Genomic DNA, 12,575 nt, shown 5'->3' on the forward strand with positions numbered 1-12,575 from the left:
GTACAAGGTACCCTCCATCATGAACAGTATGGTGGCTTGCGCATATGTATGTAGATGTACCATAACATTTGTTGCTGCTGTAGGTATATAAAAACACGCTTGTATTCGAATGCAATGTTGTGTCAAAATTTGAAAGCAACCGCTGAAGAACGTCCGGAACATACTATTTATCTAGATAAGACTTCGTAACATCTGTATCGCAAACTACTTGGTGATTTTGTTACGATTATATTATCATTAGTTATGTGAACTTGCTACATTTTGTTTGGAGTGGAAAATATTCGTCTTCTCCCCAGAAGGGATTGGTTCTACAGGATTCGGCAGATTCTCGTAGGTTCGGCAGAAGATTTTTCATGGTGCATCCAAAGCAGGGAATGAGCAGCTCCTGGGTGGTCGCCAGTTTTAGCGGAAATGGTCCCGTTTCCCGAAATACTGCATTGTACCTATTGTTGACAGCTCCTCGTGTTAATCTGCTTGCCAACACGCATCTACATTTACGTCTACATCTACATCCACACTCCGCAAGCCACCTGACGGTGTGTGGCGGAGGGTACTTTGAGTACCTCTATCGGTTCTCCCTTCTATTCCAGTCTTGTATTGTTCGTGGAAAGAAGGATTCTCGGTATGCCTCTGTGTGGGCTCTAATCTCTCTGATTTTATCCTCATGGTCTCTTCGTGAGATATACGTAGGAGGGAGCAATATACTGCTTGACTCATCGTTGAATGTATGTTCTCGAAACTTCAACAAAAGCCCGTCCTGAGCTACTGACTGTCTCTCCTGCAAAGTCTTCCACTGGAGTTTATCTATCATCTCCGTAACGCTTTCGCGATTACTAAATGATCCTGTAAGGAAGCGCGCTGCTCTCTGTTGGATCTTCTCTATATCTTCTATCAACCCTATCTGGTACGGATCCCACAGTGCTGAGCAGTATTCAAGCAGTGGGCGAACAAGCGTACTGTAACCTACTTCCTTTGTTTTCGGATTGCATTTCCTTAGGATTCTTCCAATGAATCTCAGTCTGGCATCTGCATTACCGACGATCAACTTTATATGATCATTCCATTTTAAATCACTCCTAATGCGTACTCCCAGATAATTTATAGAATTAACTGCTTCCAGTTGCTGACCTGCTATATTGTAGCTAAATGATAAGGGATCTTTCTTTCTGTATATTCGCAGCACATTACACTTGTCTACATTGAAATTCAATTGCCATTCCCTGCACCATGCGTCAATTCGCTGCAGATCCTCCTGCATTTCAGTACAATTTTCCATTGTTACAACCTCTCGATATACCACAGCATCATCCGCAAAAAGCCTCAGCGAACTTCCGATGTCATCCACAAGGTCATTTATGTATAGTGTGAATAACGACGCTCCTACGACACTCCCCTGCGGCACACCTGAAATCACTCTTACTTCGGAAGACTTCTCTCCATTGAGAATGACATGCTGCGTTCTGTTATCTAGAAACACTTCAATCCAATCACACAATTGGTCTGATAGTCCATATGCTCTTACTTTGTTCATTAAACGACTGTGGGGAACTGTATCGAACGCCTTGCGGAAGTCAAGAAACACGGCTTCTACCTGTGAACCCGTGTCTATGGCCCTCTGAGTCTCATGGACGAATAGCGCGAGCTGGGTTTCACACGATCGTCTTTTTCGAAACCCATGCTGATTCCTACAGAGTAGATTTCTAGTCTCCAGAAAAGTAATTATACTCAAACATAATACGTGTTCCAAAATTCTACAACTGATCGACGTTAGAGATATGGGTCTCTAGTTCTGCACATCTGTTAGACGTCCCTTCTTGAAAACGGGTTTGACCTGTGCCCTTTTCCAATCCTTTGGAACGCCACGCTCTTCTAGAGACATACGGTACACCGCTGCAAGAAGGGGGGCAAGTTCCTTCGCGTACTCTGTGTATCGAACTGGTACCCCATCAGGCCCAGCGGCCTTTCCTCTTTTGAGTGATTTTAATTGTTTCTCTGTCCCTCTGTCGTCTATTTCGATATCTACCATTTTGTCATCTATGCGACAATCTAGAGAAGGAACTACAGTGCAGTCTTCCTCTGTGAAACAGCTTTGGAAAAAGACATTTACTATTTCGGCCTTTAGTCTGTCATCCTCTGTTTCAGTACCAGTTTGGTCACAGAGTGTCTGGATGTAACGCCGGAAATGCATATCCTCCTATTTCCATCTATTGTACTATAAATTTGTTTTCCTTATTTTTGTTACCTGAATATATAACATTTCTGTGTCTTCGTATATTGTAATTGTTTTACTATTTGTATATATATATATATATATATATATATATATATATATATATATATATATATATATATATATATGTATGCATTTATGTCGATGTATAATTGGTTTGTTTCGTAAATATTATTTGTATTTTTCCGCTGGGTCTTGCCTAGGGAAAACTGCTATCGAACGATTACATCGATAGGTCGTGTGAACAATCAAAGTGTGTAGGATCTTTGGGAGTGTTAACTCTGGCGCGTGTAGCGCGGGCAGAGAGAGTCTGGCTGGAGTAGCCAGGTGTGTTGTGTGAAGCTCCCGCGAGTTGCCGCGCTTTCGGGGTTTGGCAGCGTGTAATTGCGCTCGACTTGCGATGATAGTTTCTGACATGGTGTCGCGGACGCGAAGCATTAGCTGGCGCACATCAAGAGCCCGTTTCGTCTGGTGACCGTGTCGAGAAGAAGGCGCGCCAACATCCAGCTTCTGCAACAGCGACGGCCGACAATGAGTGACTGTCGCAACCTCCTCGATCGACGGCTTCAAACCTTCAATCAACCAACAAGGAAGACTGGACGCACGTAAAGTTTTAGAACTGTATGGCAGACCTCAGCTTTTAAAACTGTTCAAATCACAAAATTACAGCAACGTAGCATGAACCTTTGTTGCTCATTGTCCCAGTTGCATTACCAAGCAGGGTCCCTTCCTTTTCCGAAATGAACCCGGGTGTCGTTGAAATTAAAGTAATATAGCTAATTCTATTTCACTGCTTTAATTTCAAAGTTCAGTTAAAGTATTCATAGCTGGCTACAATATTCAGATTACACAAGCACAAATTAAGAGTGCGAGTTTTGTTACCGTATTTTAGCTTACATGTGACTGCAGCTTAGCTTGGTACGTACTAAATTTTACTATTGTTAATTGTTCAGAATCATTTAATTCAAGTTCAAAGTTAAATCTCTTATTTCTAAATTGCGTAGATTCAAGTAGCTTTTGAAATGATTGTTGAGGTAGTCCAAGACTAACCGTATTTTACTGAATTTTGATGTGCTTCAGAAAGAAAGCTCACTATTAACTTCAGTCACTAAATTAACTTTCGATTTTCCTGTTTTATTAATTCTTTTGCTAAATTAAGTCAGAGTGTAGCGAAATTTGTTACTTCTGACAAACCTTCAGTTTTCACACTGCACGTGTCAACCTTCAGTTGCCACACTTCTAGTGCTAATTATATGTGTAATAACCTTTCTTTTTCAGTTACTATAGTAATTGTCCTTAGGACTGGCGACCGTAATTTCCCACAAATCTCAAATATCTAATTACCGCTAGTTGATTGTTAACGTAGCGGCCGCACATTTACTTTCTTTATTAACTTTACCCCTTTTCAAAATTAATTTCCACCAGTTTCATTAGCATTTTTCCTTTCATTTAGATGTAACCCTTTCCTCCCTCTTTACCGACAAATTAACTTCGGTGACGATTGCTTTTCCCAAATTTCCATTAGGTACACGCAGTTTAATTTTTTACTGTCATTAAGGTCGATAAGTGAGGGGGAGGTTACATGGACATTTTGTTTTGATCCACCTACCGCTTTGACATAAGACCAAAATTTCTTAGGATTTTCTGCCAAGTCAGTACATAGAACATTACTTTCGAATTCATTGAACGCCTCTCGCATAGCCCTCCTCACACTACATTTCGCTTCGCGTAATTTTTGTTTGTCTGCAAGACTTTGGCTATGTTTATGTTTGCTGTGAAGTTCCCTTTGCTTCCGCAGCAGTTTTCTAACTCGGTTGTTGAACCACGGTGGCTCTTTTCCATCTCTTACGATCTTGCTTGGCCCATACTCATCTAACGCATATTGTACGATGGTTTTGAACTTTTTCCACAGATCCTCAACACTATCTGTACTTGAGACAAAACTTTTGTGTTGAGCCATCAGGTACTCTGAAATCACTTTTGTCACTTTTGCTAAACAGAAAAATCTTCCTACCTTTTTTAATATTTCTATTTACGGCTGAAATCATCGATGCAGTAACCGCTTTATGATCGCTGATTCCCTGTTCTGCGTTAACTGTTTCAAATAGTTCGGGTCTGTTTGTAACCAGAAGGTCTAATATGTTATCGCCACGAGTCGGTTCTCTGTTTAACTGCTCAAGGTAGTTTTCAGATAAGGCACTTCAAAAAATTTCACTAGATTCTTTGTCCCTGCCACCCGTTATCAACGTTTGAGTCTCCCAGTCTATATCCGGCAAATTAAAATCTCCACCCAGAACTATAACATGGTGGGGAAATCTACTCGAAATATTTTCCAAATTATCCTTCACGTGCTCAGCCACAACAGCTGCTGAGCCAGGGCGCCTATAGAGACATCCTATTACCATGTCTGAGCATGCTTTAACAGTGACCTTCACCCAAATTATTTCACATTTCGGATCTCCGTCAATTTCCTTCGATACTATTGCACTTCTTATCGCTATAAACACATCTCCCCTTCACTGTCCAGCCTGTCTCTGCGGTATACATTCCAATCTGACGTTGGCCTCCACAGCTTTCCTCCGAGGAGTGCCTGAAGGTGAAATTTGCCTTTCTGTCTGTTCATCAGAGGGTAGCTGCCTGCCAGCACTTCTCTAGCGTGAGAAAGTTCGCTGCTTCCCTCCAAAAATGCGGACTGTCCAATCCAAAGTAATGCACCAACCACAAGAATCAGTGCAGATGGTACTGAGCAATGGAGAGAGACTGTTCGAAACCAGTACCAACCTCCTGGATCGCAATGATGCCGTTTGCAATTTCTGAATGGCAATTGCGCTTGAGAATCATGAGCGTACAGGAGAGAACTTGGACAGCAGAGGTTTTGCTTCCCAACTATCATCTGGTTATGATGGCACCCCACTGTATTTGAAGAATGTGTGTTTCGTGTCCGTGAAGTAGCTCAGAAAGCAGCTCACATTTTTCTCATTTTGTTATTTATCTGGAATAATCAGTTACTCAAATTAAATATTAGTTTTATTTATCTTTCTTTTGCGTGCTGCCCAGATTTCGAAGAATTCTTATTCATTTTTTGTTCCTGCAGTCTTTCAATTAAATAAAAGTCCCACAGGTTTTAGTGTCATTTTAGTTTAGTTTTTGAACATTCCTCTGTATTATTCATTGTCAGTTGTTCACTTACTTAGACTGAATAAAAGTTTTATATTCCCCACCTGACTTACACTTTGAGATCCTTAATGTCCTACAGCTGCAGTAGTTGACGCATAAGCTGTCGAACTATATTTCAATCTAATCCTGCTCTATTAATTGCATCACTGTTCGTGTTAATTATGTCATACATACCGCATAGGAACTTGTTATCCTGTAAGTAGAATGTAAAATAATTCCCATAAATCAGTAAAATCTAAATTTCACATGTCGGGTAATTGCCGAACAAATGATAAAGCAAACATTTTGGGTCCTTTTTAAAGACGAAATCCAACTCCTACAAATAAATGATTTTACTTTCATGCAAAATCTATTACTATTATGGTTTATTTACAGGCCAACGAAAATCTAATTTCCTAGCTACTCCTGCCCTACAGTTTATTACAGAGAGCATAATGCCAATGACTCTTGTAAGCCAAGCATGTTGTAAAAGTATGGCTTAATCTATTGCTTTACATTACATACCTTAATGGCACATGTCTTTTCCCCTAAATATGAAGTTTTCCCCGAAGTTTAAAATGTGGTGCAAGAGAAGACGTATTGAAAAGTGATTTGAGGAGAATGGCGACGGGCAGTGTGAAGTCCACGCCTGTAAATTCACTGTACATCGACATTTGCGATCGTAATCGAACTCCAAAGGAAACTCTCCTCATGTGTAAGGTTGGAGTGCCGTTCTTGAGGACTTCTGGTCTTACCTACCAAGGACTTACATAATGTACACCACAATAAATTTATTTATTTATATCTATTGATTTCCTTACGTTCCATAAAACAATTTGGGCTAAAAATATTCGGACATGTTACAAAGGGTTCCCTACAAACATAATTTACAGAATGCAAAAGTTTTTCAATAGTATATTCACACAACTAACTCAAAGTCGCGAACCTTTAGCACAAAGATTAAAGAAATGCAACACAGGTAGAGTAGTGTGTAGCTTTCTGAACAGTGGCAAAGGTAATATTAACCAAGTGAAAATTGTTTTTCTCCTAGTGTTCGCAATGAGAATGCAACGCTTCTTTTTCTTTTTCAAAAAATTGACATTACTGATCACACTTACCACGAGAGGGATTTTCTGCAGGTGTAGAAGAAGAATTCTGAGATGCTCGAACAACAGACTACATAAAAATAGCGGGTTACTAGGAGATATCGTTTTGATAGTACTTTTTTGGGAAGAGAAAATGTTTGAATGCACTCGTTTGTCCCATCATAGTCCACTGTGTAAGATAAAGTAAAAATAAGAAAAGTAAACAATCTTTCACTTTCCACTTTCGATGAGAAGGCACCTTAGTCCTACAGTGAAAGCAGAAGCATTCAGTTTCTGCACGCGATCCTGAATGTGATACATCCAAGAAAGCTCTACTTCTATATTGAGTCTTCCGAATTTAAAGTGTCGTGCCTTTTAGGTTGATGAACTTTTACTCTCTATGAGTTAATTTACTTTCCCTGTGCTTCAGTTCAAATGGCTCTGAGTACTATGGGACTTAACATCTATGGTCATCAGTCCCCTAGAACTTAGAACTACTGAAACCTAACTAACCTAAGGACAGCACACAACACCCAGCCATCACGAGGCAGAGAAAATCCCTGACCCCGCCGGGAATCGAACCCGGGAACCCGGGCGTGGGAAGCGAGAACGCTACCGCACGACCACGAGATGCGGGCCTGTGCTTCAGTTAACCAGTGAGATGTTGGGGTACTTACGTCTTTAATAGGTGAAGAATCAACTACTGGGTAGCCATCTAAGAGGCCGCTGACAGCCCCGATATCATACTGCATGGATGGAATGCTGCCTGACGTTCCGTTAGTGATTTGATGCGATGAGTAGTGTGTGATTCCCAAGAAGTCGGAAGCATCTATTAACAATCAAATGTTTGTTTCAGAACGTCTGGAAGTGAAAAGGAAAAAGGGTAGAATTTAATGTCTTGCCTGCGTGGTGATAGTGAGCCTCCTGAGAGAATTCGCGCCTCATGATTTTGTGATTCTGCTGTTGTTACTGCTACCAGTACTTGCTACTAATGTTACCAGTACTTTGATTATTAATAATTTCATTGATCTCTCTCTCTCTCTCTCTCTCTCTCTCTCTCTCTCTCTCTCTCTCACACACACACACACACACACACACACATATATACATATACACACAAAACACACACACACAAACACAAAGACACGGACAAAAACATTGCCTGTGTTGTATTGGTAACCTATTTGTTGTGTTCAGTAAGAATAGCAGATGCTACGTCTATATTTTGTTGTACGTTTCATCAGTAAAGTAAAAGCTTGTCTGGTGTAAGAATTTGTGGCTAATATTCAGGGCACGTTCCTCACATACACACTGCCTGTCATAAAGCGTGAAGCACGCAGAAGACGTGTTCAGATCACCATGTAACTTATTGCACGTAGGCACCATTGGCTGGTATGTAAATTATTAGATTTGCAATTCTCTGTGACAGGTTTTAGGTATGTTCGTATTTAGTATTGCAAGGCGTGGTACGATATATAGAGAAGAGCCAAAGAAACTGGTACACCCGCCTAATATCGTGTAGAGCCACCGCTAGCACTCAGGAGTGCCGCAACACGACGCGACATGGACTCGAGTAATGTCTGAAGTACTGTTGGAGCGAACACCACGAATCGTGCAGGGCCGTCCACAAATCCCTAAGAGTACGAAAAGGTGGAGATCTCTTCTGAACAGAACGTTGCAAGGCATCCCAGATATGCTCAATAATGTTCGTATCTAGGGAGTTTGGTGGCCAGTGTAAGTGTTTAAACTTACAAGAGTGTTCCTGGAGCTATTCTGTAGCAATTCTGGACGTGTGGGGGTGTCGCTTTGTCTTACTGGGATTGCCGAAGTCCGTCGGAATACGCAATGGACATGAATGGATGCAGGTGATCAGATAGGATGGTTACGTACGTGTCACCTATCAGAGTCGTATGTAGACGTACCAGGGGTCCCGTATCACTCTAACTGCACACACCCCACACCATTATAGAGCCTCCGCCAGCTTAAACAGTTCCCTGCTGACATATAGGGCCCATGGATTCATAACGTTGTCTCCATAGCCGTACACGTCCGCCCTCTCCATACAATTTGAAACGAGACTCGTCCGACTAGGCAACATGTTTCCAGTCATCAACAGTCCAATGTCGGCGTTGACGGACCCAGACGAGGGGTAAAGCTTTGTGTCAAGCAGTCATGAATTTTACACGAGTGGGCCTTCGGCTCCGAAAACCCATATCGATGATGTTCCGTTGAACGATTCGCACGCTGACGCTTGTTGATGGTCTAGCACTGAAATCTGCAACAATTTGCGGAAGGATTGCACTTCTGTCACGTTGAACGATTCACTTCAGTCGTCGCTGGTCCCGTTCCTGCAGGATCAGTCGTCGTTGGTCGTGTTGTAGGCCGTTTTTCCGGCCGCAGCGATGTCGTAGATTTGACGTTTTACCGCATTCCTGACATTCACGGTACACTCGTGGAATGGTCGTGCGGGAAAATCCCCACTTCATATGGTTCGAATGGCTCTAAGCACTATGGGACTTAACATCTGAGGTCACCAGTCCCCTAGACTTAGAACTACTTAAACCTGAGTACATCACACACATCCATGCCCGAGGCAGGACTCGAACCTGAGACCGTAGCAGCAGCGCGGTTCCGGAATGAAGCGCCTAGAACCGTTCGGCCACAGCGGCCGGCTTTACATATCTCTGTATTTGAATAAGCATGCCTATACCAGTTTCTTTGACGTTTCAGTGCAATTAAGATGTGAAAAGTGTCAGATGATCAGCGATAAATGAGTGACACGTTGATGCCATGAGATCGGTGCCGAACAGCGTTATCAGCACCTGACAGGGATTTGAAAGCGGCCTCAGTGTAGGTCTCCGTTTGGCCAGCTTGTCTCATCGTACAGTGCCCAAATTTATGCCGCATTAGGATTGACAGGGGCCCGGTGTGTAACTGCATGGAAACAGGAGGGCAAGCAGATGCGTTGTCAGTGTTCCCATCGACCACGTCTGACCACTGGCAAGAGTGGATCACCATGTTGTGCACCAACAACATCGTAACTTCTTTACAACTGCGCCCGCCATCGGAGAATAAGGCATGCAATATACTGTATCATTCCACATCCCATTGGTCGGAGGATAGTAGCAGCCGGATTATGGAATTACCATCCCACACGTAGAATGACATTAACACCACAGCAAAAATAGCTGCGTTAGGAGTGGTACCGTGACTGGGAAGCATGGACTATCGATAAATGGGATCGCATTGTTTTCAGCGATAAACTGCGTTTCTGCCACCGTTGGCGAGTTTGGCAGCAATCTGGAGAGGTCCCATTCTTCCAATGTTTTGGAGAGACGGAACTGTGTTACTCGTGTCGCCGTGATTTTTGGAGGGGTGGGGTATGATTTCACGTCACGACTGGCGGTGATTAAGGTTCAAAAATGGCTCTGAGCACTATGGGACTTAACATCTATGGTCATCAGTCCCCTAGAACTTAGAACTACTTAAACCTAACTAACCTAAGGACAGCACACAACACCCAGCCATCACGAGATAGAGAAAATCCCTGACCCCGCCGGGAATCGAACCCGGGAACCCGGGCGTGGGAAGCGAGAACGCTACCGCACGACCACGAGATGCGGGCATGGGTGATTAAGGGAAGTTGTAGAATTTTGGAACACGTATTATGTTCGAGTATAATGACTTTTCTGGAGACTAGAAATCTACTCTGTAGGAATCAGTATGGGTTTCGAAAAAGACGGTCGTCTGAAACCCAGCTCGCGCTATTCGTCCACGAGACTCAGAGGGCCATAGACACGGGTTCACAGGTAGATGCCGTGTTTCTTGACTTCCGCAAGGCGTTCGATACAGTTCCCCTCAGTCGTTTAATGAACAAAGTAAGAGCTTATGGAGTATCAGACCAATTGTGTGATTGGATTGAAGAGTTGCTAGATAACAGAACGCAGCATGTCATTCTCAACGGAGAGAAGTCTTCCGAAGTAAGAGTGATTTCAGATGTGCCGCAGGTGGGTGTCATAGGACCGTTGCTATTCACAATATACATAAATGACCTTGTGGATGACATCGGAAGTTCACTGACGCTTTTTGCATATGATGCTGTGGTGTATCGAGAGGTTGTAACAATGGAAAATTGTACTGAAATGCAGGAGGATCTGCAGCGAATTGACGCATGGTGCAGGGAATGGCAATTGAATTTCAATGTAGACAAGTGTAATGTGCTGCGAATATATAGAAAGAAAGATCCCTTATCATTTAGCTACAATATAGCAGGTCAGCAACTGGAAGCAGTTAATTCCGTAAATTATCTGGGAGTACGCATTGGGAGTGATTTAAAATGAAATGATCATATAAAGTTGATCATCGGTAAAGCAGATGCCAGACTGAGATTCATTGGAAGAATCCTAAGGAAATGCAATCCGAAAACAAAGGAAGTAGGTTACAGTACGCTTGTTCGCCCACTGCTTGAATACTGCTCAGCGATGTGGGATCCGTACCAGATAGGGTTGATAGAAGAGCTAGAGAAGATCCAACGGAGAGCAGCGCGCTTCCTTACAGGATCATTTAGTAATTGCGAAAGCGTTACGGAGATGATAGATAAACTCCAGTGGAAGGTTCTGCAGGAGAGACGCTCAGTAGCTCGGTACGGGCTTTTGATAAAGTTTCGAGAACATACCTTCACCGAATATTCAAGCAGTATATTGCTCCCTCCTACGTATATTTCGTGAAGAGACAATGAGGATAAAATCAGAGAGATTAGAGCCCACACAGAAGCATACCGGCAACCCTTCTTTCCACGAGCAATACGAGACTGGAATAGAAGGAAGAACCGATACAGATACTCCGCCACACACCGTCAGGTGGCTTGCGGAGTATGGATGTAGATGTAGATGTAGATGTAGAACTGTGACGGGACAACGATACGTCACGGACATCCTGCGACCTCACATATGACAGTTTCGTGGTGCCATTTTGTAACAGGGTAACGCTATCTACTGATGGCACTTGTCTGTATGAACAGTCTTAGTGAATCCCCAGAATGAGATTTTCACTCTGCAGCGGAGTGTGCGCTGATATGAAACTTCCTGGCAGATTAAAACTGTGTGCCGGACCGAGACTCGAACTCGGGACCTTTGCCTTTCGCGGGCAAGTGCTCTACCAACTGAGCTACCCAAGCACGACTCACGCCCCGTCCTCACAGCTTTACTTCTGCCAGTACCTCGCCTCCTACCTTCCAAACTTTACAGAAGCTCTCCTGCGAAGTTTCAGTCTTAGTGAAGTTAAGGTACTCCTTTGGCCAGCAAGATCCCCAGATATAACAGAATTCGGATGTCACCTCGGTCCTAGTATGCGGGATATCGAAGTCAGTTACAACAGTTATGGGCCAGATTGCCTCAGGAGACGATACAACAGATTTTCGACACGCTTCACAACTGAATCAGTGCACGCATGTAGGTGAGGGAGAGGGGAGCGTGAAACGTCATACTTTTATGTGGACTCATATTTTCCCGGTTCTTTGTAAATCTGACCTGATTCTGTAATCACTGAAATAGCCTCGTCTACACTCTTAAAATGCGAAGCTCCAATTCGTTTCCTCCTCACCTTAAGAATGCTTCACGTCTTTTGTCAGGCAATAAATATGTAACGTATGTCTGCAGTGTCGTGTATGGTCTCCCAACCTTCCACGAAGCGGGCTCGAAGATTCCTTGTATTTGGTTCCGAGATTCCGTACATCGTAAGAGGTTAAGGTGGAGGGGGTGGGTCAACCTCTCCGTAACAATCAACGCCTACTGTGTTCTCAGCAGACTACTGCGAAGCCGACGGCACCAACACTGAAATCAGCAGAAGCTGCATCGTGCAAGTGGAAATGTCTCGTCGCTCTGATGAACGCAAACCTCCTAGCAGACCTGAAAGCCAGGAAGGGCATTCTTTAAGGAACCCCTGTAGTTCATCCGTTGTGCCTTGGTGGTAAACCAAGAGACTAACAGTCATCAACAACACGGGTCTAAACAAATAGATAATCTTTGTTGATGGCGCATTTCAGCTGCTTCGTGACGGCTCACGTCAGTTTCTATCTGCTGGTTGTGTGCATTCATATACACCGA

The 12,575-nt window shown here is 43.2% G+C and overlaps 1 protein-coding gene across 2 annotated transcripts in view; it reads right to left on the reverse strand.

The window, feature by feature from the left end:
- Positions 1–12,575, reverse strand: part of LOC126094630 (myrosinase 1-like) — a 192,588-nt gene that overhangs the window by 73,756 nt on the left and 106,257 nt on the right. For both annotated transcript variants that reach the window (XM_049909114.1, XM_049909113.1), the window contains exon 9: positions 7,149–7,300. In XM_049909114.1, coding sequence (XP_049765071.1) covers positions 7,149–7,300 — 152 coding nt within the window. The remainder of the gene's footprint in view (positions 1–7,148; positions 7,301–12,575) is intronic.

Source organism: Schistocerca cancellata, chromosome 8 (assembly GCF_023864275.1).
Source record: "Schistocerca cancellata isolate TAMUIC-IGC-003103 chromosome 8, iqSchCanc2.1, whole genome shotgun sequence".
Lineage (NCBI taxonomy): Eukaryota > Metazoa > Arthropoda > Insecta > Orthoptera > Acrididae > Schistocerca > Schistocerca cancellata.